The sequence below is a fragment of the Peromyscus maniculatus genome, chromosome 9, assembly GCF_049852395.1.
Source record: "Peromyscus maniculatus bairdii isolate BWxNUB_F1_BW_parent chromosome 9, HU_Pman_BW_mat_3.1, whole genome shotgun sequence".
Classification (NCBI taxonomy): domain Eukaryota; kingdom Metazoa; phylum Chordata; class Mammalia; order Rodentia; family Cricetidae; genus Peromyscus; species Peromyscus maniculatus.
The window spans coordinates 55236656-55262538 of NC_134860.1; the positions used below are offsets into that span (position 1 = coordinate 55236656).

The 25883-nt window shown below is 40.4% G+C and overlaps 1 protein-coding gene across 2 annotated transcripts in view; it reads left to right on the forward strand.

The window, feature by feature from the left end:
* Positions 1-25883, forward strand: part of Ift88 (intraflagellar transport 88) — a 106759-nt gene that overhangs the window by 14029 nt on the left and 66847 nt on the right. For both annotated transcript variants that reach the window (XM_076545090.1, XM_076545089.1), the window contains exons 5-14: positions 913-966; positions 2082-2145; positions 3103-3172; positions 7047-7137; positions 10392-10496; positions 12147-12249; positions 13443-13557; positions 15528-15759; positions 18128-18198; positions 21271-21357. In XM_076545090.1, the coding sequence (XP_076401205.1) occupies positions 913-966; positions 2082-2145; positions 3103-3172; positions 7047-7137; positions 10392-10496; positions 12147-12249; positions 13443-13557; positions 15528-15759; positions 18128-18198; positions 21271-21357 (992 nt within the window). The remainder of the gene's footprint in view (positions 1-912; positions 967-2081; positions 2146-3102; positions 3173-7046; positions 7138-10391; positions 10497-12146; positions 12250-13442; positions 13558-15527; positions 15760-18127; positions 18199-21270; positions 21358-25883) is intronic.

Sequence of the window (25883 nt, forward strand, 5' to 3'; positions counted from 1 at the left end):
CTAATTTGAGTAATAGCTTTGCACATTTTAGTAAGTTTGATTTATGCACAACTATATTTTATTTTCCTTTTCTATTTGTAGACCTTCTTGTTTGCCGGTTGATTTCTGTTTCCTACATAATATAACCAACTCTTGTGTGTGTATTCCATTCATGAATTCTACATGAAGTTAGATGCTACATAAGAACAATAGTGTTTATAAGAACTTAACTGATGAAATTGTAGAAAATGTTTCAGGGATATATGTCTGGGTTTTATCTTATCTACCCTTTGGGGGAAATAGTCTCTAAATTCCCTAGGAGTAATAATCCTTTTACTTAACTTACATAAGTATTTTTGACTTACATAAAATAAGAAAGAATGGTAGAAAAATGAAAGACTGAAGTGGAGTAGCTTTTTTTAATCTCTATGATCATGTACTCTAGGGTCAGCAAAATGGCTTCACAGCCCAGAGGCCCAGAGTGTTAGCCTTTACAGCACTCCTTTACGTGAGTAAGGAGAGCAGCCTCCTACAGGAAGCCTGAGGAGGATGGATTTACATTTGGTCTTGCTTCACAGTAAGAGGAGGTGAAGGGACAGATATTTTCAGTTTTGCAGATCAAATGGTCTTTGTTACAAGTATCCATGCAGTGGTGTTTGTAATACAAAAGCAGCCACAGGCGGTGTGTAAATGGGTGGGGTTTTGCTGTAGTCCAGCAAACCATACTTATAGTGCAGATGGTGGTGTGTGCTGACCCCTGTTTAATAGGTTTGCAAATTGATCCCACACTATTAAGTGACAAATGGAAAAATTTGTTTGTGTTTATGGGTAGATAGAGTGAAGAAAAAATTAAGAGAAATGCCTGCAGTTTGATTTGTAAAGTTACAGGCAGCTGTTTTAGGAATCGGTTTAATTTGCTTTTCTGCTTATTAGTCTAAGACATCCCTGACATCATCAATGGGAAGACCAATGACAGGGACTATCCAGGTATGTCTGTCTGCTTGTGTGGGTTATCTTGTGACTTAGACCTTATTACCAAAGGTTTTCCTCTTCTTGTACTTTAACAATTCTAACAAAGATGTTACTTGTATAGTAACACCTTTACCTTGTAGGGTAACATTTGGGCTGCTTTGAATCTTCAGAAGCATGCTTTCTTTGAATTTGTATGCTCCAGACTCAAGTGAGATCCCATTAGAACTGACATAGACTGATGCTTTGTTCTTCTGAAGTAGCTGGAACTCATTCTCCTGTGCTACTTTTTACAGCAGTTTCTATGGATTCTCTTGTAGCATGTGGGAGACCAGCCCAGAGTAGCTGACAAATAAGCTGGTTTGTAGGCAGAGTTTTTTTTTGTCAAGACCGCCAGCTCCCAAATAACCACTCAGAGACTTATTATTAACTATAAATGCTCAGCCAATAGCTCAGGTTTATTACTGACTAGCTCTTACAACTTAAATTAACCCATTTCTATTCATCTGTGTGCTTCCCCGAGGCGTATGGCTTTTACCTCTCCTGCTTCCTTTCCATCGGGCTGGTGACTTCTCTGACTCTGCCCTCCTTCCCAGCATTCTCTCTGCCCCCAATTGGCCATCGACCAATGAGCTTTTTGTTAACAATGAGAGCAACACATATTTACAGTGTACAAAGATTGTTTCACAGCACCAATTAGTTTGTTCTTTTATAACCAAGAAAAGAAGAGTTGGATCAAGGCATTTAAATTTTAGAGGGCAAAGAGAGACAGGGTTGCTGCATGAGGATGCAGAAGTAAGGCATGAGGAAATGGCTATTAAAAATCAGGACTAAATGGGCTGGAGAAATGGCTCAGTGGTTAAGAGCACTGGACGCTCTTCCATAGGACCCGGGTTCAATTCCTAGCACCCTCAGGGCAGCTCACAAATGTCTGTAACTTCAGTTCCAGGGGATCCAACACCCTCACACAGATATATGTGTAAGCAAAGCAACAATTTACAGAAAAAAAATAAAATTAGTAAATCGTTTTTTAAAAAATCAGGACTAAAGTAGGATGTGTGTTATATGCAAAATTGTCAATAGGTATAGTTCTTATTCAAGAATAAGTTTTAAGTGATTCTTGTTCTTTGAAGGATGGAGTTGCTCGACCCATGACAGCAGTGAGAGCAGCTGGCTTTTCCAAGGCAGCTTTACGAGGTTGGTTCATTCCCCAGCACCCACGCCCATTGTGTATGTGCATATCATTTCCATTTAAAATAAAATCAAATCAGCCATTGATGCACCATGATTTTAGGTACCATTAAGAAAGGAATGGGGTGCCGGGCGGTGGTGGCGCACGCCTTTAATCCCAGCACTCGGGAGGCAGAGCCAGGTGGATCTCTGTGAGTTCGAGGCCAGCCTGGACTACCAAGTGAGTCCCAGGAAAGGCGCAAAGCTACACAGAGAAACCCTGTCTCGAAAAAACCAAAAAAAAAAAAAAAAAAAAAAAAAAAAAAAGAAAGGAATGGGGTAAGCTGGCTCTGGTGGTTTGTACCTGTAACCCCAGCACTGGGGAGGCTGAGAAAGGTGTGCCACATCTTCTCTAGCAGGCTGCATGTGGAGAGCCTGCTCAAACGGAGAGTAAGAGGGAGAGAGGGGCTGGTGAGACTGCTGTAGCTCACTCGGGGCGGTCGTTACACCAGTGTGGAGTTTGTGAGAATGTGTTCAAGTATGCACCTGAAATGTCGTTTGTATAAGTTAGAATTTGATCTTTAAAATGAAAGGTGAAAATATTCCTCAAATACATAAGTTAAATTATTAAAAATAAAAAATTGTTTATTATACCAATAAGGAAAATTAGAAAGCTAATCTCAGGTTATACCTTACATGCTTGATAATTTAGAGTTCATAATAGAAATACAGACCTATGAAGGAAGAAAGTAAATACTTAGGGAATAATTTATTTTTGTTTTTGTTTGGTAATCTGTAAGTTTTGTTTATAGTTTCATGTGTGTTAAAAATCTTAACAATTTCCATGAAATACTTATGTGTGATAAGTGTTTTGCCTATTGAACTTACACCGTATAATAAATGGTAACTTATGTATGTACTTTTGTACAAAGTTCTCTTCAACTTTGCTGGATCATAAACTTAAAGTCTTGAATTGTGTCTCAGGCTCTGCGTTTGACCCCCTCGGCCAGTCCAGGGGCCCTGCTCCTCCTTTGGAAGCCAAAAACGAAGATAGGTACGCAAGGCCTTACGCTGCTGTGTTGCTGCTGCTGCTGCTGCATGATTTTTTCTCTAGATAGATCCTTTAAGCTGTGTGAGCAGCATGCTGATGAAACTTCATCCCCATTCTTGAACTTAGTGAAGAAAAAAAAAATCTAGGAATAGTCATGTGAGGTCGTGCCATCTCATTGGACTGTAAGTTGACTGCAGTTGTGGTCTAAGTTTCATGAGTAGGAATTCTCTGGAAGGCCAAACAGGATTATAAATGGTATGTTATTTTAAAAGGGTATTTTTCAAAGAAAAAATTTAAGAGAAAAATAGCAAATTAGTTTGCCATATTATTTATTGATCAGTTTAATTGTGTGTGTGTGTGTGTGTGTGTGTGTGTGTGTGTGTGTTTGGTGCTGGGTTCAACCCAGGACCTTACATTTGCTATACACATATATACTTTACCACCAAACTACAGCCTTAGCCTGAGCAATTCATTTTCTAGAGAATTAACTCTTTATAGTTGTCTAGACATAAACCTAAAAGCTTCAGGGTTCACAGCTATGTGCATTCAGGCTGCCTATGGTCCTCGATGCACACATTGTACATAAAGAGCAGCTGGCTGTTAGTGAGTTTCCTGAGTGCAGGCACTTAAGAGCTTCACACATGAAAATGGAGCTATTACTATCACCAGTTGAGAAGGAATGGAAGGAAGCCCAGGGACTTCTCTTGCTGAAGCTGATAAAGGGCGTGGCTGAGATTCAAACTCAGTTTGGCAAGTTCCAGGCTGCATGTTGTTAGGTACTATGTGTACGTGCGTGCGTGCGTGCGTGCGTGCGTGCGTGCGTGCGTGTGTTTGGCTGATTGGTTGGTTTTGTGTTGCTGAAGGTCTAACCCAGAGCCTGATACATGCCAGCAAGCACTGCATCCCCAGTCCCTCCTGTGTTTAAAATTGTAAATCTTAATCACAGTACTCGGGGCTATTATGTTTATTATATAAGTTCCCTTTTGACTAACAAGGAACCTCTATAGATGACCAGTTTATTTTGTACCCAAGCTAGTTGGGAGAAGGGTGTTATTTAAATATTAATGTAATTTAGGTTCTTTTTACTGCTCACGAAGAAGAGAAATCTGGAAACATGCACACGTAATTGGAGCATTTATTGTGTTACCCAGCGTGAGTTCTGCAGGAAGGGCAGTTCTGGTGTGGCTGGTTTTACTGCTCAACAGCATAAGCCTTTGTTTGGCTTTTCCCAAGAGCCCGCTTATCGGTGTGATGCCCGAGAGTGGTGAGAGTTCAGGATAACATGTGACTGAGAAGTTGAGTGGCTGAAAGCTCTAAGATTCCAGTCCCTTTCAACAAAGCAGAGACCTTTGTAGCTCTCTCTCCCACAAACCCATGTGCCTTATTTCTCATTGACCTTGAATGCTCAGAGGCTTAGGGCCGAGTCCACTGCTGGGAGGAGAGTGAGGTGCTCTGCTCCAGCTTGGTGTCTGCACTGGCTAGCAGGCGTTGTCAGACACCTAGCAGTGTCTGCAGACCAGTTTTATCTTATTGGAATTGATTAGGATATATATATATATATATATATATATATATATATATATATATATATATATGTTTATATTAGTGTTTTTGGTTTACTAGCAATCTGTAACATTTAAAGACTTTTATTGAAGCTGCATGGTAGTAGCCATGCCTTTAATTCCAGCACTCAGAAGGCAGAGGCAGGTGGATCTTTGAGTTCAAGGCCAGCTTGAACTGGCAAGTTGAGTATATTTAAACTTCACTATAAAATTTTAAATTTCTGTTTATTTTATTTTATGTATATGAGTGTTTTGTCTACATATACGTCTGTGTACCACATGCATGCCTGGTACCCACAGAGACCATAAAAGGATATCAGACCCCCCAGAACTGGAATTACAGATGGTTGTGAGCCACCATGTGGTTGCTGGGAATTGAACTCAGAACCTCTGGAAGAGCAGTCAGTGCTCTTAACCTCTGAGGCATCTCTCCAACCCCTTACCATTTTTTTTTTAAATAAAAATTTCCATTTGTTATGCTATTGCTCAGCTTGAATTTTAAAGCTCTTATTGACCACTAAAATGCATATTCTTAGTCTCCCATAGAATAAGAGGTTATAGATAAAACTACTGTATATTTATTCCTGAATTCTTTTAAAAAGTCCATTTGTAGTGAATTAAGAGAGCATCTACTTGGATGTAGGTGGATTTTTCTTTGGGCCACCAGCTCACAAAAGAATGACACAGAGACTTATTATTAATTATAAAAGCTCAACCTATAGCTTAGGCTTGTCCCACTAAATCTTAAAACTTAAATTAACCCATTACTGTTCATCTACATGCTGCCGTGTGACTCATGGCTTTTACCTCTCCTCCTGCTTGTCTCTGTGTCCGGCTGGTGACTCCGCCTTTCTTCTTCCCAGAGCTCTCTCTGTCCAGAAGTCCCTGCTATACCTCCTGCCTAGCTATTCGCCATTTAGCTTTTTATTAAACTGATCAATGACATATCTTTACACAGTGTAATCAAATATCTCACAATACTTAGATGTAACTTCACTGGGATTTTATTAAGGAATCTGCATATAGAGAGAATTACACTATTTTCCTGGAAGAAAGTGCTAGCAAATCAACATTAGCATTATTTTCAAATGTGACTGCCTTGGCAATTGTTTATTTATTAATTTGTGTGTGTGTGTGTGTGTGTGTGTGTGTGTGTGTGTGTGTGTGTGTGTGTTGCTAGGAATTGAATAGGGCCTTGCACATGCCCAGCAATTGTTCTACAACTGGGCTGTATCTACAGGTCCAGGATAATTTGCTCTTAATAAAGTCAAAGTTTTTTTAATTCATGCAGTATTTTTATGAATTCTTTCTGAATGTTATACATGCACGCAGTATATTCTGATCGTGTGTACTTCCTCACCCCTCCACCAGTTCCCCTTAGAGACACTCCTAAACCACCTTTCAACAACTTGATACCTTTTTAAAAAATTCTTTATAATCCACTGAATCCGATTTGTGCTGCATAGATATGAGCCGTTTATTGAAACATGGTTGACCTCCCAGGGACCACACCCTTAAGGAACCACGTTGGTTGGTTTTTTTCGTTTGTTTGTTTGTTTTCTTTAGTGTTTTTGGACAGGCTCTCACTATGTAGCTTTGTCTGGTGTGGAATGCTCTGTGTATACCAGGTTAGCCTCCAAGTCAGTGATCTGCCATCCTCTGCTGCCCAGGTTCTGGCATGAAAGGCCCATGCCACCATGGGGCCCAAGAGCCAAGATTTTTAAACTGTTTACTCTTGTTGGAAATTTTCTTTATAACATTCTTGTGTTCATAAGTAACTTTAAATCTCTTTTATGAGCTCTAGTTTTCCTAGCCATAGGGAAGTTTTCACTTTTCATAGATCTAAAAACCAGCCACTCCTTGCTGGAGTAGTGACTCCAGTTGCAGGGGCCCATTGTGCCTGCTTGGTCTAGATCTTGCTCTGTCCCTTGCTAGCTTTGTGATCCTGGGCAAAACTTTCTAAACCTGTTTAGTTTCATTTCATTATGCATTTCATTAAAATGCAGTTACACGTCAAGTGTTTTATGAGAAGTAATTGAAGTTGTTAGGGTGGCACATTCTGTTCAGTGTGTGATTATTACACTTGGCTCTAAATAAATATTCATTTTATTTTGATGTTTATTTATTATGACTAATTCACTAATGTAATTATTAAGCACAATAGTGGTTGTTTTGTTTCGCAATTCCATGTATATCCTTATTCGAAATCTAGTTTTAAAGCTTAATGGCATTTAATAGGCAATATCCCAAAGTAACTGGTGGTATAGATTTTAGTGGTTGGGTGATTTAATCTACACCCTCTGGTGTTTCAACAGTCCAGAGGAAAAGATCAGACAGTTGGAGAAGAAAGTAAACGAGCTGGTAGAAGAGAGCTGTATTGCCAACAGCTGCGGAGACTTAAAGCTGGTAAGTTCACAAACACGGAGAACCAGATTCTGAGATGTGTGTTGATGTCTGTATCTGCTTTTAAATATACACATACATGTGCACATTTTCTTCTGCTGTTGTCTGGCCTTAGGCTTTGACTAAGACAATTATTTTGAGAATTTTGCTTTACAAATTCTGATACCACAATGGGGTGATTTTATAATTTTTTTAATGTAGTTATTTATTTTATTTTATTTTATTTTATTTTATAATACCATTCAGTTCTACATATCAGCCACGGGTTCCCCTATTCTCCCCCCTCCCACCCCCTCTCCTTACCCCCAGCTCACCCCCATTCCCACCTCCTCCAGGGCAAATCCTCCCCCAAGGACTGCGATCAAGATTTTATAATTTTTGACATTGGTTTTTTTTCAAAGATTTATGTGTATTTTGTGTGTATGAATGTTTTGCCTATATGTGTGTATGTAAATCACATGTGCCTGTGGAGGCCAGAAAACGGTGTTGGATCCCCTGGAACACAAGTTACAGACTTTTGAGCTGCCCTGTGGTTGCTGGGAACCACACTCAGGTCCTCTGCAAGAGCAGCAAGTGCTCTTAACCCCTGAGCCATCTTTCTAGGCCCAACATTAACATTGGTCTTTTTAATATGGAAACAATTCTGTGTAGTACTTCCAAAACTCAGCACCATGACTCATGAATCACACTGTGTGCTATAGAGCACTATTTCCCCTTTCTACTGAGCCAGGGTCTCACTATAGCCAAGAGTGGCCTGGGAATCATGCCCCTCCTGCCTGTACGTTTTCACCCTCTGTGTGCTGGGGCAATAGGCATGTGTTACCATGCCCAGCTTCCTAAGTTCTGTTTCCTCATCGAAACCTCACTGGCCCTTCAGGATTTCAACTCTGCTTTTTAATGTGCACATGTAATGCATTAGTGATAAACTCCCGAGTTGCCAATCCTGCATTGAGGAAAGAAATAAAAACACTTCCTTCCCCCTAGAGTTGTTTAACCAAGAGTGAGTTCAGATGGAATTCTCTGCTTCATACTCCTTGTGTCTTCTGTCCATGTCCTCTGTCTGCTGCATGAGTCTGAATCTGTGCCTGCATCTGTATCATGGCTGTCCCTGTATGTCTGTCTGTGTGTCCGTCCCACATAAAGGGCTTCACTCTGTATGTACTGGACAGCGCAGAAAGCATCACCTGGGGAAGGAATGGGATTTTTTTTTTTTTTTTTTTTGGTTTTTTGAGACAGGGTTCTCTGTGTAACTTTCTGCCTTTCCTGGAACTCACTTGGTAGTCCAGGCTGGCCTCGAACTCACAGAGATCCGCCTGGCTCTGCCTCCGGAGTGCTGGGATTAAAGGCATGCGCCACCACCGCCCGGCGGAATGGAATTCTTAAAGAAATCTTTAGCAGAGTTTTTTTTTTTTTACAGGATTAAGTACTGGCTGCAACTGATCCTAACTGACCCAGACAACAACATAATATAAATACCATTGTTTATCAACCAGTGTCCATAATGGTTGCTTTCAACCTTATTATAAATTTTAGGAAGTTGCTTTCAATTTCCATATTTGTTCCTTTCAGCACATGATACACATGCATTATCTGGTTCAGGGGCATGGAAGAGAACATAATTTAAGATTGCAGCTATGCATTAGCTTAGGTTGTAGAAGCTGACGATGTGGGAAGCCCAAGGCAAGAAAGGTTGGTTCTTACATTGTTCTCTTAAAGGCAGGTTCTTCAAGCAGTTCGAGCACACAGTAGGATAGCAGTTTCAAGTCTTAAATGACTTCAAGGCGTATCATTAACTCTGGCTGTGAGGTCCAGCAAAAGTTCCAGTCTCTTAGGCTGTAAGGGGTATTTTCAGAATATTGTATCACCACATTTTAACATAAAATTTTCCTTCCTTCCTTCCTTCCTTCCTTCCTTCCTTCCTTCCTTCCTTCCTTCCTTCCTTCCTTCCTTCCTTCCTTCCTTCGCCTTGTGCATGTTAGGTAAGCCCTCTACCATGGAGCTATATCCACAGCATTCTTTATTTTGAGATAGTCTTAGTTACCTAGGTTGGCCTTGAACTTGTGATCTTCCTGTTTCAGCCTCCCACACAGCTGTGGTGCCACCAGGCCTAGCTCTTTTCTTGCTTGCTGCTTCTGCTTCTGCTTCTTTTTTGTTGTTATTGTTTTGGTTTTGGATTTTTTTAGTCAGGGTCTCTGCATGGCCCTGGCTGTTCTGGAACTCACTCTGTAGACCAGGCTGGCCTCAAACTCACAGAGATCCGCCTGCCTCTGCCTCTGTGGTGTTGTGATTAAAGGTCATACCTGCATGCCTGGCTGCTAAATCTTTACTTTCAGTTTGCTTTGTTATATTACTTTAGTTCTCAGTCCATGCAAGTACAACTTTTCATGACTTAAAAGCTAAGTCTCTTATTACGCTTTTTTGTAGAAATCAACAAAAGATCCATGATATTTGAGTATTCTAGGGCCCAAGCTAAACATTTCTCATAATATTAGACATTTGTTATCTTCTACCTTGTTGAATTTTGAGTATCCCCAAAGCCAAACAAAATCCATCTAAATCCTACCTTGTAAGATTGAATTAAAATAATCAAATACTTAGAAATTGGGAGGAAAAAAGATAACATAAGCATAACTGTAAATGGAGTTTCTGTGTCTTGCTCCAACCTGCAGCCACTTCCAAATAATCACTTGGAGACTTAATATTACTTATAAATGCTCAGCCGTTAGCTCAGGCTTATTAAAAACAAGCTCTTATATTTTAAGTTAACCCATATTCTTTATTCATGCTTGGCTGTGTGGTGGTACCTTTATTAGCATGGTACGTTGGTCTCCTGCTCCCTCTGTGTCTGGCTGGTGACTCCTTTGATTCCTCCCTTCCTCTTCCCAGTGTCCTCTGTGTCTGGCTGTCCCACCTATACTTTCTGCCTGGCTATGGGCCTGTCAGCTTTTTATTAACTAATGAGATCAATATATATTCACAGTGTACAAAAGAATTATTCCACATCACATAACCAAATCCAAAAGGTGGCAGGAAGGGGTGGTACAATGTTAACTTGCAGTAAATACACCCTTTTCCAGGAAAACAGTTATTTATTACAGAGCACCATTTTAACAATATTCTGGGAATTTTGTATGAGCCTGCAAAGGGGCATTCAGGGAAATCTGGGGTGGAAGATGAATTCAGTCATACATCATAAAGATGTGTAAATATTGGTGAATGTGTGAGCCTGTCTAAATCAAGAATAAATCTGATTTCAGGCCTTAGAAAAGGCAAAAGATGCAGGAAGGAAAGAGAGAGTCCTGGTGAGACAGCGAGAGCAAGTTACAACTCCAGAAAATATCAACCTGGACTTAACATACTCCGTAAGTGTTGCTGTGCCTGATGAGTACTATGTGTTTACCAGCATCTCTCCACTCCAAGGCTCTCCATTTTTGTCTGTTTTGTTTTTTATTTCTTTCTGCAGTGATAAGGATCAAACCCAGGGCATTGTATATGCCAGTCAAGTACTCTGTCACATATATCCTTAGCCCTGTTGTAGCATTTAGGAAAAGATTTTTTCACCAAATCATAAAGTTTGTTCAGATTTATGGGATACTGTCTTACTTTTCTATTGCCATGGCAAAACACCATGACCAAGGCAGCTTATAAGAGAAACATTTAACTGGGGGCTCACAGTTTCAGAGGGTGAGTTCATGACCATCATGACAGGGAGCATGGCAACAGGCAGGTAGGCATGGAGCTGGAGAAGTCGCTGCAAGTTTGGGACAGCAAACCATAAGGCACAGAGAGAGTAAGCTGACTGACTGATGTGAGCTTTTTAAACCTCAAAACCCACCCCAGTGACACACCTCCTTCAACAAAGCCACACCTCCTAATCCTTCCTAAACAATTCCACCATTTGTGGACCAAGAATGCAAATATGGCAGAATAGTGGTGGCACACATTTTTAATCCCAGTACTTGGGAAGCAGAGGCAGGCGGATCTCAGTGAGTTCAAGGCCAGCCTGGTCTACAGAATGAGTTCCAGGACAGCCAGGGCTATACAGAGAAACCCTGTCTCGGAAAAGGAAAAAAAAAAAAAAAAGATTTCTTTCGTTTAATTAGTTGTTCAGTTGTTTTTATTTGTGATGGAAATTGAACCTTGGGCCTCAGGCATGCCACATTAGCGCCTCACCTTGAGCTTCATGCCCACCCCTCAATTGTAAGCCCTTGTTCTTATGCCTCTATTTTTCAAACATTCCTAATATTTATGCTGCACCCAGGGTTATCTTAATGAGGGGCTAATGTAGATTTTTGAGTCAGTAAATATGTGACACTAGTGGGAAAAATCAATGCCTTTAATTTCTAACTAAATATCTTCAATGCTAAAAAGATTCTTCCTTGATCGCTACACTGCTATTTAAAAGAGTGTATTTTCAGTGGTCTGAGTCTTATATGTAAAATAAATGAAAAAGGAAGCATCTGAAATATTAAAGGTACTATTTACAGGTCCATGCCTTTAATCCCAGCATTCAGGAGGCTGAAGCAGGCAGATCTCCGTGAGCTGGAGACCAGCCTGGTCTACATAGAGAGTTCCAGGCCAGCCTGGGCTACATAGTGAGACCCTGTCTCAGAAAAAGCTTTTGTTATACAAAGCCTTCTCTGATATGCTTTACGGCTTAAGCTATTTCTATATAATATTTCATTTCTACTTGTAAGGAGAACTAAATAGTCCTTTCTTGATTATTTTTCTACCAGTAGCATTAGCAAAGCACATTTATTCTTTGTGGGTCTTCCTAAAATTACTTACGTAGTACTCAAATTAAAAAAGAATACAAAGAAAATTAAGTGAAGCGTAGAGGACAGCCCTCCATCGTCAGCATTCTATTTACTTGTAATGCAAGGTAGGTTTGCCTGAGTGGCTGGCTATCTTGAGACATAGCATTGTTCAAGCGTTTTAACCTCCAGAATGACTGCAAGTGAATGGGGCCTAGAGTGGTCATTATGTGGCTTCTTATAACGTTTCTTTCCTAGGTTCTCTTCAACTTGGCCAGTCAGTATTCAGCTAATGAAATGTATGCAGAAGCACTAAACACATACCAAGTTATAGTGAAAAATAAGATGTTTAGCAATGCAGGTAGGTGTATAAAATGAATATTTCACGCAGATATGTAGTTCCTTTGTAGTGTTAATTATATTTCCTGGCTTTATGTTTTCTTATAATAAAATGATCTATGCTTTAAGTGAATTTGTATTTATGATGTGGTGTCCTGCTTAAACATACTGTGTGTGAAAAAAAATACATATATAGGAATAAATGCAGTTGGCATGAAATAAACTGCCTAATACCAAACAGAAGATATATTCCAAGTTGGGCGAGGTGGTGCATGCTTTTAATCCCAGTACTGGACACAAGGCAGGTGGACAAGGCCACCTGGTCTACATAGAGAGCTCCAGAACAGCCAGGACTACATAGTGAGACTCTGTCTCAAAAAAAAAAAAGCATTATGTCATCATAGGAAGAAGAAGCCATGCCAACCATATGGAACATTTCTTTCATTATGTGACTGTGTTCCCAAGAGAGAAATGTATATTTATATTACATAGTTTTTGTTGTAATATTAAGGTTTATTATAGTGAGTATTGTTTCCTTTAATAATATTAAAATTATGTACCATTATGGAGTAAATTACAAATGTCTTGTATCCCTTTTTAAAATTATATGGTGTGTGTATATGTATGTGTATAAATGTAAATACATGAATGTTGTGGTGGAGCCCGAGGGCAGCTCTCCGGAATCTGTTCTTTTCTTCCACTATACATTCCAAGAGGGAATCGGCTCCTCAGGCCTGCACAGCAAGAACTTTACCATTGTCTCCTGTTTCTCTTAGCACAATGCACTTCAGTTTTGTAATAAAAACAGTTGTCTAGCCATATTTTCAAGAAGTTCCATTTCTCCAGAGAGAAGTGTGTGACCATATGACAATGGTGTACTGTTTTGATGTTAGAATTTTAGGTCTAAAACTTTTAACTGGGCCAGTGTAATTGCTCAGTGGGTACACACACTTGTACCTATGGCTACTGACCTGAGTTTTGTCTCCAGATCCTAGAAAATGGCAGGAGAGAACCAACTCCCATGAGTTTTTCTCTGACTCCCACATGTGTGCTGTGACACTTGTACCTGTACACATACACACACAATAAAATTTTAAATCATTTAAAGCTTCCTAACTTGAAAAATAAGCTTTAGAGAATATAAACTAAGATTATCTAAAATATCATAGGAAAAGTACAAACATGAGAATGTTTTACACTCATCTTTTTAATTAGGAAGACTGAAAGTGAATATGGGAAATATTTATTTAAAGCAGAGGAATTATTCCAAAGCCATTAAGTTCTACCGAATGGCCTTAGATCAGATCCCGAGTGTTCATAAAGAAATGAGGTAAGTGTGGAACCTGGTGACTATAAAGTTTAAGTGTCTTTTCAGAAACAAGATGACTTGTGGTTTGCTGTCATTGGGCTGAACATTTTGAAGTGTTTGTAGATGGGAGGTATTAGATTCATGTTTCAGATGTGTTTTGCTCTGTTCACTTGTAACATATATATGTAATATATCTCACATATTGGCAAATTAAAGGTTAAAGAAATAGTATATGATCAAAAAATAGAAATAAAACTAAGCTGAGCATGTAGGCTGTTAGTAACATCATACAACTTAATACCAGCACAGCCATACAGCAGTCCTGACAGCAGAACAGACTAAGGTGCACACTCTTCCTACTGTTTCGAGAATAAGGCTAAAAGAGATTACTGTGGAATAGAAAAGGTGGAGAAGTTGGGGTATCTTCTACTCCAGTATTCAAGAACAGAAATAGTATATTTATGGGCTTAATGGTTCCCTAGGCGTGGGGGACATTTCATATGTTACAGTCCCTTATTTGTAGATGCTACTTTTTAGCAAGTGTCACCTAACTTACAGAATACTCTAGAACAGTGGTTCTCAACCTTCCTAATGCTGCAACCCTTTAATACAGTTTCTCATGGTGTGGTGACCCCCAACTATTAAATTATTTAGTTGCTACTTTGTAGCTGTGGTTTTGCTCTTATGAATCATAATGTAAATATCTGATATGCAGGATATCTGATATGTGACTCCTGTAGGGGTCACAACTCACATGTTGAGAATTGCTGCTCTATAAGAATCTTTAACCCAGGTAAAACAAAGAATTTGAGCATTTCTGGAAAATTTAATTTAGGGGCATATATTATATGCTTAATAATAGCTGAGGCAGTGGATACTATAGTAATTTAGCCGAGGCAGTAGCTACCAAGGACTTGAGGTAGGTTACATTGTAGACAAAAAGAACATCATAGAATGAATGATCCTGATCCAGTCAGCTAGTTATGAATAAACACTGGGGTTATGTTCGGATATACTTGGAAACGAGGCAGGATCATATCCACTAGAATGGCTGAAAAGGACTGACAGTGACAGGTATTGACCCAGATGCTGTTACATTAGAAATCTCATACATTGGATATGTGAAATGCTACAGCTACTTTCAAGACAGGCAGTGTCCTAAAAGGTAACCATTTACCATATGGTCAACAATTCTATTCCTTGGTATACACCTAGAAGTAATGAAAATTTACATTATTTCAAAGCCTTGTATGTGAATGTTCATAGTAGCACTAATCATAGTATCAAAAAAGTGCAAGTAACCCAAATTTCCAGCAAGTAGGCAGTAGATTAGAAAGTATGGCAAGGCCAGGTGTTGTGGCACACATCTTTAATCTCAGTACTCTGGAAGCAGAGGCAGGCAGATCTCTATGAATCTGAGGCCAGTCTGGTATATGTAGAAAGTTTTAGTCCACCAAGCCAGCCAGAGCTGCATAGTGAGACCCTGTCTCAAAAAAATAATATAATATAATATAATATAATATAATATAATATAATATAATATAATATAATATAATATAATATAATATAATATATCTATGCCATAGAATACTATGTAGTGATTTTTTTTTAAGGGATGAGGCATTGATACCACAGTATAGAGGAACCGCAGCATTGTGTCAAGGGGGTGGAGCCTGACATTTCATACAGTTTTATTTATAGACAATAACTAGAGAGAGACAGAAAGTAGATTAGTGGCTCTGTAGTGACTGTGAGGATGGGGAACAATTGTTAATAGGCACAGGTTTCTTCTTCAGGTAATAGAAATGACTTAAATATGTGGTTACTGTCCCACGAGTGTAAATATGGCAGTAACATTAAATGTTGTGATCTGTCTGTTGTACTATTAAAGCTTTAAACTTAGGAAGTAAAATGAGAAAGGAAAGTGTGGCAACTTGAATGTCATAATTGGAGTTCAGACGTTTCAGGCTAACCTGTTTCTTTTTGTTTAGGATTAAAATAATGCAGAACATTGGAATTACATTTATAAAAACTGGTCAATATTCAGATGCCATTAACTCATTCGAGCACATCATGAGTATGGCCCCGAATCTGAAGGCAGGCTTCAACCTCATTCTCAGCTGTTTCGCCATTGGAGATCGAGAGAAAATGAAGAAGGCATTCCAGAAATTAATTGCTGTTCCGTTAGAAATTGATGAAGATGATAAATATATCTCCCCAAGTGTGAGTATGAAAATGACAGTTATGTGGCGTCTTTCTATTTCTGGAAATGAGCAAATTGTAATTTCTTAACAGGCAATTAATACATTTCATTTGCTATTTAAACTGAGTTGAGTATGGAGCTCTTGACATGGGGTTAGAGATTATGGTTAAAACAGACTGCAGTAGTGGCACATGCCTTTAATCCCAGCACTTGGGAGGCAGAGCCAGGCGGATCTCTGAGTTCGAGGCCAGCCTGGTCTACAGAATGGGTTCCAGGACAGGCACAAAAACTACACAGAGAAACCCTGTCTCTAAAAAACAAACAAACAAACAAACAACAACAAAAACCCAGACTGCACAGTTGTAGTCAAAGCTTTACAAAAGGAATCACTAAAAGTAAGATTTGACTGTACCTTGACCATGTGGCCGTGGAACTTTTAGTTTTTGTCAGCTTGACACAACTAGAGGCACCTGGGAAGAAGGACTCAGCTGAGGAATTGCTTCCATCAGCCTGGCCTGTGGCTGGGTCTGTGGGGCATTTTCTTGATTAAGGTTTGGTGTGGAAGATTCAGATCACTGTGGCCAGTCCACCCCTCGATGATGAAACCTGCAAGCTAAATAGAACTGCCCATCCCATAAGTTGGTTTGGTCAGTGTTTTGGTCAGAGCAGTAAGAAATAAACTGGAACAGCAGTACTGAGGATTGAACCTAAGGCTTGCACATGCTCTACCACTGGGCTCCACCACTGGTCTATACCTCTGTCCATCTACCATGGAACCTAAATTCTGTCTTGTTTTTGTTTTGTTTGGCATAGGATCTCACTAGCCCAGGCTGGCCTCAAATTTGCTATGTAGCTAAGGATGATTTTGAACTTCTGGTGCTCCTGCCTTTACCTCCTGAATGCTGGGATTCTAGGCATGTGCCACTATGCCCAACTTCCAGTTTTGGGATATAACTCAGGCCTTCATGGATCACAGGCAAACATTCCACCAACTGAGCTACATCCTCTGAAAAGTCTTATTTTTAAGACCTGAGGAGATATTATATAATGTTAAGTAAAGAGGTATAGGCCCATATTTTATACATGAAAAACTGGGAGAAAATACATCAAAATAGAAACAAGAGTTTCTGGGCAGTTAATGTTGTTTCCTCCTCCCCTTGCTCCTCTTATTCTTCTTTCTTAATATTTTGAAAACATTTCCCATATTTTTATGCATAAATTATTAGCATTCTGATATATTAAGTCAAACTATATGAAATTGCCTATATTTAGATAGGTAGATCTATTTTCATAGATCAAAGTGATATTTTTTTTAGCTTAATAGAGTTGAACTTCATTGTTTATTTTTGGAGGATCTCTTAAATCTAGCTGGCCTGGAACTTAACCAGTAGCCCAGGCTAGCCTCAAAACTCTAAATCCTTCTGTCTCAACCTCTCCAGTGCTGGGATTGCAAGCATAGCTCACCATATCCAACAGAATTTTCATATTCATTCTCTCTCTCTCTCTCTCTCCCTCTCCCTCTCTCTCATCTCTATCTCCGTGTGTGTGTGTGTGTGTGTGTGTGTGTGTGTGTGTGTGTGTGTGTGTGTGCATACCTGTCTGCCTCTGTCTCTCTCTGTCTTTTGGTCTGTCTGTCTGTCTTTCCCTCCCTCTTTCCTGGCAGTAGATTTTTGTTGGTAGAATGTAAGGGTGTTATTGATCCTAGTAAAGAGAGAGTGTGGGCTATGGAGCCTGATGCCTGGCCTGCCACTCATGACTTACTCCTCTCGCAGCTCAGTTCCTCTCTATATAAAATGGGACAGTTATAATAACCTGCCTTACAAGATTGTGAGGGTTAAATGACCAGTGTATGTAAACTGTTGAAAGTAGACCTGGAACACCGCGCTGGATAAATATGGATTATTATACATTATTAGTGAGAAAAATGGTGTGTGTTGTTTTAAAATAAATTGGTGTTTGTTTTGGTGGTGCTGGCAATTAAAGCCAAGCCTTCCATGCTCAGGTTGATACCGTGTCACTGTCTCAGCCCAGCCTTGTCTGCGTTCTCATCGGGAGTTACGTGGATTGTGATAGGCAGTGGATAACCATGAACACATTTGGATTTGAGTTTACAATCTAGAGTATCACATATTTCTACAAGAAACCCTAGCTTTTGTGTATTCGGTTTTATTCTTTCTGTCCTAACCCTTTATCTGCTGCTCAGAATATATATATTAGTTCCATGGAGAGTGATAGGCAGTCATAAAAACAAAACAAAACCAAGTTCTGCTCTATGTAAGCAGAATAGATTAATTTGTGCACCATTTTATAAAACTAGTTGTTGGGTTTGGGTTAGAAATCTTAAGTTTTTATTTTTATTTCTGACTTCTTTTCATTTTCTTTTCCTAGGATGATCCCCATACTAACTTACTGATTGAGGCTATAAAAAATGACCATCTCAGGCAGATGGAACGTGAAAGGTAACGTTGTGGCTGCAGTTTTAGAAAATGACACCTTTTCCTTGATCCTTACAGAACTTGTCAGTTGTGTCTGTTTCCCAAGCTGAGTGGTCACAGCATCCTCTCCTTAAGGATGCTTTCTCCTCCTTCGCTCGCTCGCGGTCCCCCTGCTGGCCCAGTCTTCTCCTTAGGGTGTGTGTCTAATGGGGCGGGGGGGGGGGGGGGGGGCGGGGGGGGGTATGCCCATGCCCCTGCTCCACCACTGCCTGTGTCTCTAGCCCTTTCCTTGCTTTTTGTTTTGAGGCAGGCTCACTAAGTTACCTGGCCTACCCTGAGTTTACTCAGTCACCCAGGCTGGCTTTGAACTTGTGATCCTCTTGCCTCAAACTGGGATTAGAAGCCTACTTTACCAGGCCTGGTCTTATTCAGCAATTCTTAACCATTTCTCTGTAATTCCCTTTCCCCACATTTGATACTATATTGCAATTTATTTACCTTTATTTCATTTTAATTGTCTTATGTATGTTTGTCTTAACTGCCAATTAGATATCAAGCATGAAGAAAAATCCATATTTTTTTTTTTTTTTTTGGTTTTTTGAGGCAGGGTTTCTCTGTGTAGCTTTGCGCCTTTCCTGGAGCTCACTTGGTAGCCCAGGCTGGCCTCGAACTCACAGAGATCCGCCTGGCTCTGCCTCCCGAGTGCTGGGATTAAAGGCGTGCGCCACCAACGCCCGGCGAAAAATCCATATTTATTTTATTATTTCCTCTCTCTAATATGGACCACAGTTGTTTTCTCTTCTTTATTTTTTTTTTTTTTTTTTTTTTTTTTTTTTTTGGTTTTTCGAGACAGGGTTTCTCTGCGTAGTTTTGCGCCTTTCCTGGAGCTCACTTGGTAGCCCAGGCTGGCCTCGAACTCACAGCGATCCGCCTGGCTCTGCCTCCCGAGTGCTGGGATTAAAGGCGTGCGCCACCACCGCCCGGCTCTCTTCTTTATTTTTATTTTTCAATATGTACAATGAATTTTGATTATATTAACCCCTTTATCTTCTTCTTCTCAATAAGTCTCCCCCCACTATCATGTAATGTGTGTGTGTATTTATGTGTGCATGTACGTGTGTGTGTGTGTGTGTGTGTGTGTGTGTGTGTGTGTGTGTGTGTACCATTTCTACTTCTAACACCAAATATATGGGACTTTTCCACACCATGATTGTTTAGCTCTCTGGACATCAAGTAGGTGTCCAGCAGTTCACTTTTGATGCAGACCCTACAGGTTAAGGGCTCAGTTCCACAGCCTCTTCATTACCCAGTACAATCAACAGCCATAAGCTCCCCCAGTACAATCAACAGCCATAAGCAGAGGCCTTCTGTTCTGACTGACATCCTATGAGACAGGTTTTTACCAGCTCTCCTTAGACTCTGTAATTTGCCTTGTATAAAGGGAATTATATGCTGGTTTTCTTTTTAAGATTTATTTTTATTTTATGTGGATCAGTGTTTATCTGCATGCATATGTGTATACCACATGCATGCCCAGTGCCAATGGAAGTCAGAAAAGAGTATCAGATCCCCTGGAACTGGAGTTACAGGCAGTTATGAGCCACCATGTAGGTACTGGGAATTGAACCCAAGTCCTCTGGAAGGCAACTAGTGTTCTTTAACCACTCAGCCACCTCTCTAGCTCCTTGAGTCCATTTTTAAAACTGCTGCATTTATAAATCCAAGAAAGATAAAGATAAATAAAATCTATCACTATAAATTGGTGTATACATTTTGGAATACAACGGATTTTCCAGATGTTGACAATGGGCGTTTTGTAGTACATAAATATGGTGCATATATACACATACTTACATACTTTCAAAAGTAACATACACCTGGGCATGGTGACCCAGTCCACATCTGCACGTGGATCTCTGTGAGACTGAGACCAGCCTGGTCTCCAGAGCAAGTTCTAGGCCAGTAGGACTACAAAGTGAAACCCTGTCTCAAAAACCAACACAGGCAATATGTTATGATTCTGTTTTAATAACACACAGTTTCTTTTTGTGGGTTGTATGCATGTGTGGTTTATGTGTCTGCATGTGTGTGTGTGTGCCTGGATGTGCAAGTATAGAGGCCAGAGGTCAATGTTGCATTTCCTTCTCTATCACTTTCCACCTTTGCTCACGGAACCTGGAGCTCAACCAGTGGCTGGAGTGACTGTTGAGTGAGCCCCCAGGGTCCTCATCTCTGCATCCCAGTGCTAAGATTACAGGCACATGCACCTGGCTTCATACACGGGTGCTAGGGAACCCATAAGGCATCTTCCCAATCCCATACATCATTTCTTTAATGACTATTTACACCTCACTTTCCTGTCTGTAGGGAGGTTATGTAATTTAGCTGCAGAGCTTTGTCTATGTTTCATTATTTCTTTACCTTGTCAGAAGGCATCATCAGGCAGGAAGAGAAAGGCCCACTGGTATCCAGGAGGCACTCACATTGCTAGTCGTGTTTGCTAGTCGTTTTTAGTCAGACTTACAGACATGTTTCTCTGTACTGGGAGTGGCAGTGCTGGGACTGAACCAGACTTAGTCATGCTGGGCCAGCGCTGTAACACTTGAGCTGATCTCAAGCCCTTGTTTTGAGGGACAGGGTATTACTGTGTAATCCAGAGTAGCTTGTGACTGGCTGGCCTCAAACTCATGATCCTCCTGCCTCCACCTCCCTTGTGCTAGAATTAGATGTACAGCTACTCCTAGCTTTTTTTTGTTTGGGTTTCATTTTAGTTTTTGGTTTGGGGTGTTTTTTGGTACTGTTTTTGTTTTTAGAGATGTGGTCTCTCAATATAGTCCAGGCTGTCCTGGAACGTGCTGTGTAGACCAGGCTAGTCTTGAACTCAGAGATCCACCTGCCTTTATTTGCCTCCTAGGAGGCATGCCCTGCTCACTCCTAGGCTTTAGAAACACATTTCTTATGTGGCTGCCTGTCCTCTAGTAAGCTTCTGTGGTATGTTAGTTTTGATAGATAATCTTTATACTTGTATCTTGAGAACTAAATATTAATTACTTTCATGTCACATCTAACTATAACTTTTTGTTTGTGTGTGTGTAGGAAAGCCATGGCAGAAAAATATATCATGACAGCTGCAAAGCTCATCGCTCCTGTGATCGAAGCGTCCTTTGCTGTGGGTTATAACTGGTAAGAGAAAGTCAGGAACACTCTGTGAGTGTGCTGTGATCGAAGCGTCCTTTGCTGTGGTTATAACTGGTCAGGGGAAGTCAGGAACACTCTGAGTGTGCTGTGATCGAAGCATCCTTTGCTGTGGTTATAACTGGTCAGGGGAAGTCAGGAACACTCTGTGAGTGTGCTGTGATCGAAGCGACCTTTGCTGTGGTTATAACTGGTAAGGGGAAAGTCGGTAACACTCTGTGAGTGTGCTGTGATCGCCATCTGTGTTGGCATCAGAAAAGTGGACACAGGATGGTTAGGATCCATCTGTACTTCCCATACCAATTATCTTACATGTTAAGGTTAATGTCGACCATTGTGAAGTTCTCGTAAGGTAGTCTTCTTATTGCTCATGTGGCTAAGGCCAGTGTGCTGCCACTGTTACGATTCTTTTGTTGTAGAAATTCCAATCTGTGCTTTTTTTACATTTTTCTCTTTTCTCCTTTTTTCTGCCTTAATTTTGGCATTAGTATTAAACTTTCTGGCCGGGCGGTGGTGGCGCACACCTTTAATCCCAGCACTAGGGAGGCAGAGCCAGGCGGATCTCTGTGAGTTCGAGGCCAACCTGAGCTACAGAGTGAGTTTCAGGAAAAGGCGCAAAGCTACACAGAGAAACCCTGTCTCCAAAAACCAAAAAAAAAAAAAAAAAAAAACTTTCTATCCTGATTAATGGCTCTCTAAAGAGGCCATTGTCTCCATGTATACTCTGTTTCCTAGAAAGAAGTAAAGCATTTTAGGATAGGTAAATCCCAGAACATTGTTACATGAGCAGGGGTTGAATTGTTTCCTGTTCTTACACCCAGCATGGGGTTCTCTCTGATAGTGTCTCTGATAGGAGATCATTTAGTTTCTGCTCGGAATCTACTTTTTATTGGCTTGATTTTAAATATCTGTAAGAAGTTAAAAATTCTTTCTTGTATTGAATACAGATCTGACTTTTACAGAATTCTTATTTTGAACTTTTAAACAAACATAACCCCTTACCAGAATCTTTAAAACCTGAAGTACACACACATGGTTTCTAAAAGGTAAAGGAAGCCTGGAAGCATCCCAGGCCTGATTTTCCGATTGTTTCTCATTTCTTACTGTGAGAAAGAACAAGTAGCCTCTTATTGAAAGTCTTTCAGTGTGGTTAGCACTAGGAGTCAACTTTTTAATTTGTGCTGGAGGCTTCAGTTTGACCCATGACGTTTTTTTTGTTTTTGTGTTTTCCGGTTGCCTGCTTACCTTTCTTTCTGTCTGTCTGTCCTTCCTTTCTTCCTCCCTCTCTTCCATTCTCCTTTCCTTCCTTCCTTTAGACAGGTCTAGTGAACTCACAGCATCCTCCCTCAGCAGGGATTGCAGAGCCGCCCTGACTGACTGACTCTGACCTGGCATCCTTTGTTCCTTTGTGGTTCAGCTTTCCTCACCCTCCCTCACTGAATCCCTCGGTCTTTGCCTCTGTTTCTGGAAGGGTTCCTGTTGTGACCTGGGGCTGAAGGCCATCTTGGGGTCTGCTTGGATTTCTTTCCCAGTTTGAACCCTTTTATTTAACAAGCAGTAGCTTCATTTTTCTCTTGATTGTATCTTAATATCTGTCTGTGTGGGTCTCCCTGGGGTATCCTCATTCTTTCTCACTCTTTGAGGCGGGGTTCTCAAGAGCGTTGCCTCGGTTGGCCTCTGGGCTTCTCTTTCCTCAGTTTCCTGAGTGGTGGGACCACAGGTGGGCCCTCGTGTGTCCAGCATTGACCAGTCACTGCGTCAGGTTTAAGGTCCTAGGCTGTCCCTTTGTTCTCACTTTCCTGTCTGTCCTTCCTTTCTTCCTCCCTCTCTTCCATTCTCCTTTCCTTCCTTCCTTTAGACAGGTCTAGTGAACTCACAGCATCCTCCCTCAGCAGGGATTGCAGAGCTGCCCTGCCTGACTCTGACCTGGCATCCTTTGTTCTGAGCTCCGGGCACTTGTGTGCCTTGCTGACTAGCTTTGCTGGTGACTAGAAGGCTATTGCTACTTGTCTGTTATCTGTAGGTGACTTGCATTTTTTTCCAAACGTTTCAGTTTTGTTTCTCTAAAATTCTATAACCAAGTGTTTAAATTTGTCTTTTTATTTTTAGTCTTGTTTCTGTTCAACTGAGGGAGACATATAAGTTCTTTGATGATTTGCTCCCTTCATATCTTGTTATGGATTTCCATCAGACTTTAGACTTCTATGTTGCTTTCCTTCTCTGATTTGGTATTTCCTAGCTCTCATGTTTCTTTGATTTCTGAGACTTCCTTGGATTTCTCACCCAAACTTCATTTTTTTGTGTGCTTTATTTTTTCCAAGAGCACCATTTTTCTGTTGTTTTTTGTTATTGTTGTTGTTTTGTTTTTGTTTTTGTTTTTACCGGGGTGGGGGTGGATTATGGAGGATGAGGAGCAATCTTCAGTATTTTATATTTTTAGAAGATTATTATAGTAGTTGTGTTAGCATTTTTGCTGCTAGTTTACAAGTGACATACTGAAGATTTATCAAGCTCACAACTAGTGTGTCTGAAATTTTCCTCTAAATGAAAGTTTCATATTTTACTTTTTTTTAAAATTGATTCTTTGGGAATTTTACATCATTTACCCCAACCTACTCATCTCCCAGTACCCCACCCCCCATATTCACCTCTCCCTCTTGTAATACCTTCCCCAAAGGAAAGCTAAAAAATAATAATAAGATAAAGTAATACAGATAAATAAATAAATAAATCTTTAAAATATGTATACACACATAAGTATATGTGTGCATGTATGTATATATATATATATATATATATATATATATATATATATATATATATATATATATGGGTGTGGATATATATATATGGAGGGGCTTTATTAGAGTGACTTACAGGCTGTGGTCGAGTAGTCAGCAATGGCTGTCTCAGGTCTGAAAGGTGGGAATTCAGTAGTTGTTCAGTCTACGGGGCTGGATATCTCACAGTCCCAATCTGACGTTAGAGTCCTGAGGATTTCTGCTGAGCTGCTGGTCTTCAGTATACATTGGGATCTCAAAGTTACTTCTAATACAGGCACAGCATCGCTTCAGAGATGAACTTGCCAGAGAGAGTGAGGGCAAATCAGGAAAAAGCAAAAGCTTCCTTCTCCCTGGTCCTTTAATGTGGGTTACCACTAGAAGGTGTGGCCCAGATTTAGTGGGAGTCTTCCCATCTCAAATAATCCAGTCACGCAAATCTCCCACAGTCGTGCCCAACAGCTTGTGTTTTAGTTCACTGTGGGCTAGTCAAGTTGACAAGCAGGATAACGTCACAGTGGTCCAGCCTGGAACTCACTTGCTCCTTCTACCTCAGCCTCCCAAGTGCTAGGATCACAGACATAGGGACAGTGTGTCCCACTCCCACGTGTCATCTCTAATCTTTCAAGTCACTCAAGCCAGGTGTTCCTTTCACCTTGCTTCAGAGCACGGTGAATATTCTTGCTTGAGTGTATTTGTGTTGTGAAACCATAGCCTCCCGTTTAACAAAAAGATAGGCTTGCTTAGGACGTTCTCAGACAGCCGTGACATAGGAAATGAGCACACCGATACTGGAGTCTATCCAGAGAGATTCACCTTAGTCCATGTGTGGTGCAGACTGACCTAATAGGAGGGATCGAGGCAGAGCACTTAGTCAGCATGTCCTGTCATGTGAGCTCCAGATTCACCCTCATGGAGTTTTTAATCTTGACTTAACATTTTTAAATATGAATGTTAGTTTGTTTTCATCAAAGAGCATAGTCTCCTACTATTTTTTTCTTAAATTTTTTAATTCTTTTATTTTATATGTACGGTGTTTTGCCTGCGTGTATGTCTGTGCACTATGTGTGTGCCTGGTGCTCTCAGAGGCAGAAGAGGACATTAGATCCCCTAAATCTGGAGTTACATAACTGAGCCACCATGTAGTTGTTGGGAATCAAACCCAGGTTCTCTTAAGAGGTTAAGAAGTGCTATTAACCAGAGCCATCAGTCCCTTACTATAGTTCTTATCATGAAGGAACTTTCAAGATTTCATTTGCAACCTAAAATGTGTCTTATTTTCCTATTTGTTATCTAGATAGGCACCCATTCCTTTATATGAGACCTTCTGATTAAAAAAAAAAAAATGCGCCAGGCAGCGGTGGCACACACCTTTAATCCCAGCACTCGGGAGGCAGAGACAGGCGGATCTCTGGGAGTTTGAAGCCAGCCTGGTCTACAGAGCAAGTTTAAGGACAGGCACCAAAACTACACAGAGAAACCCTGTTTCAAAAAACAAAACAAAACAAAAATGCTGGAAGGTGGTGGCTCAGTCCTTTAATCCCAGCACTCAGGAGGCAGAGACAGGTGAATCTCTTAGTTCAAGGCCAGCCTGATCTACAGAGCAAGTTCCAGGATAGCCAGGGCTACACAGAGAAATCCTGTCTCGAAAAACCAAAAATTCTGCTTATAATCCCAGAATATGGGAGGTGGAGATCAGGAATTCAAGGCCATCCTTAACTAAATAACAAGTTT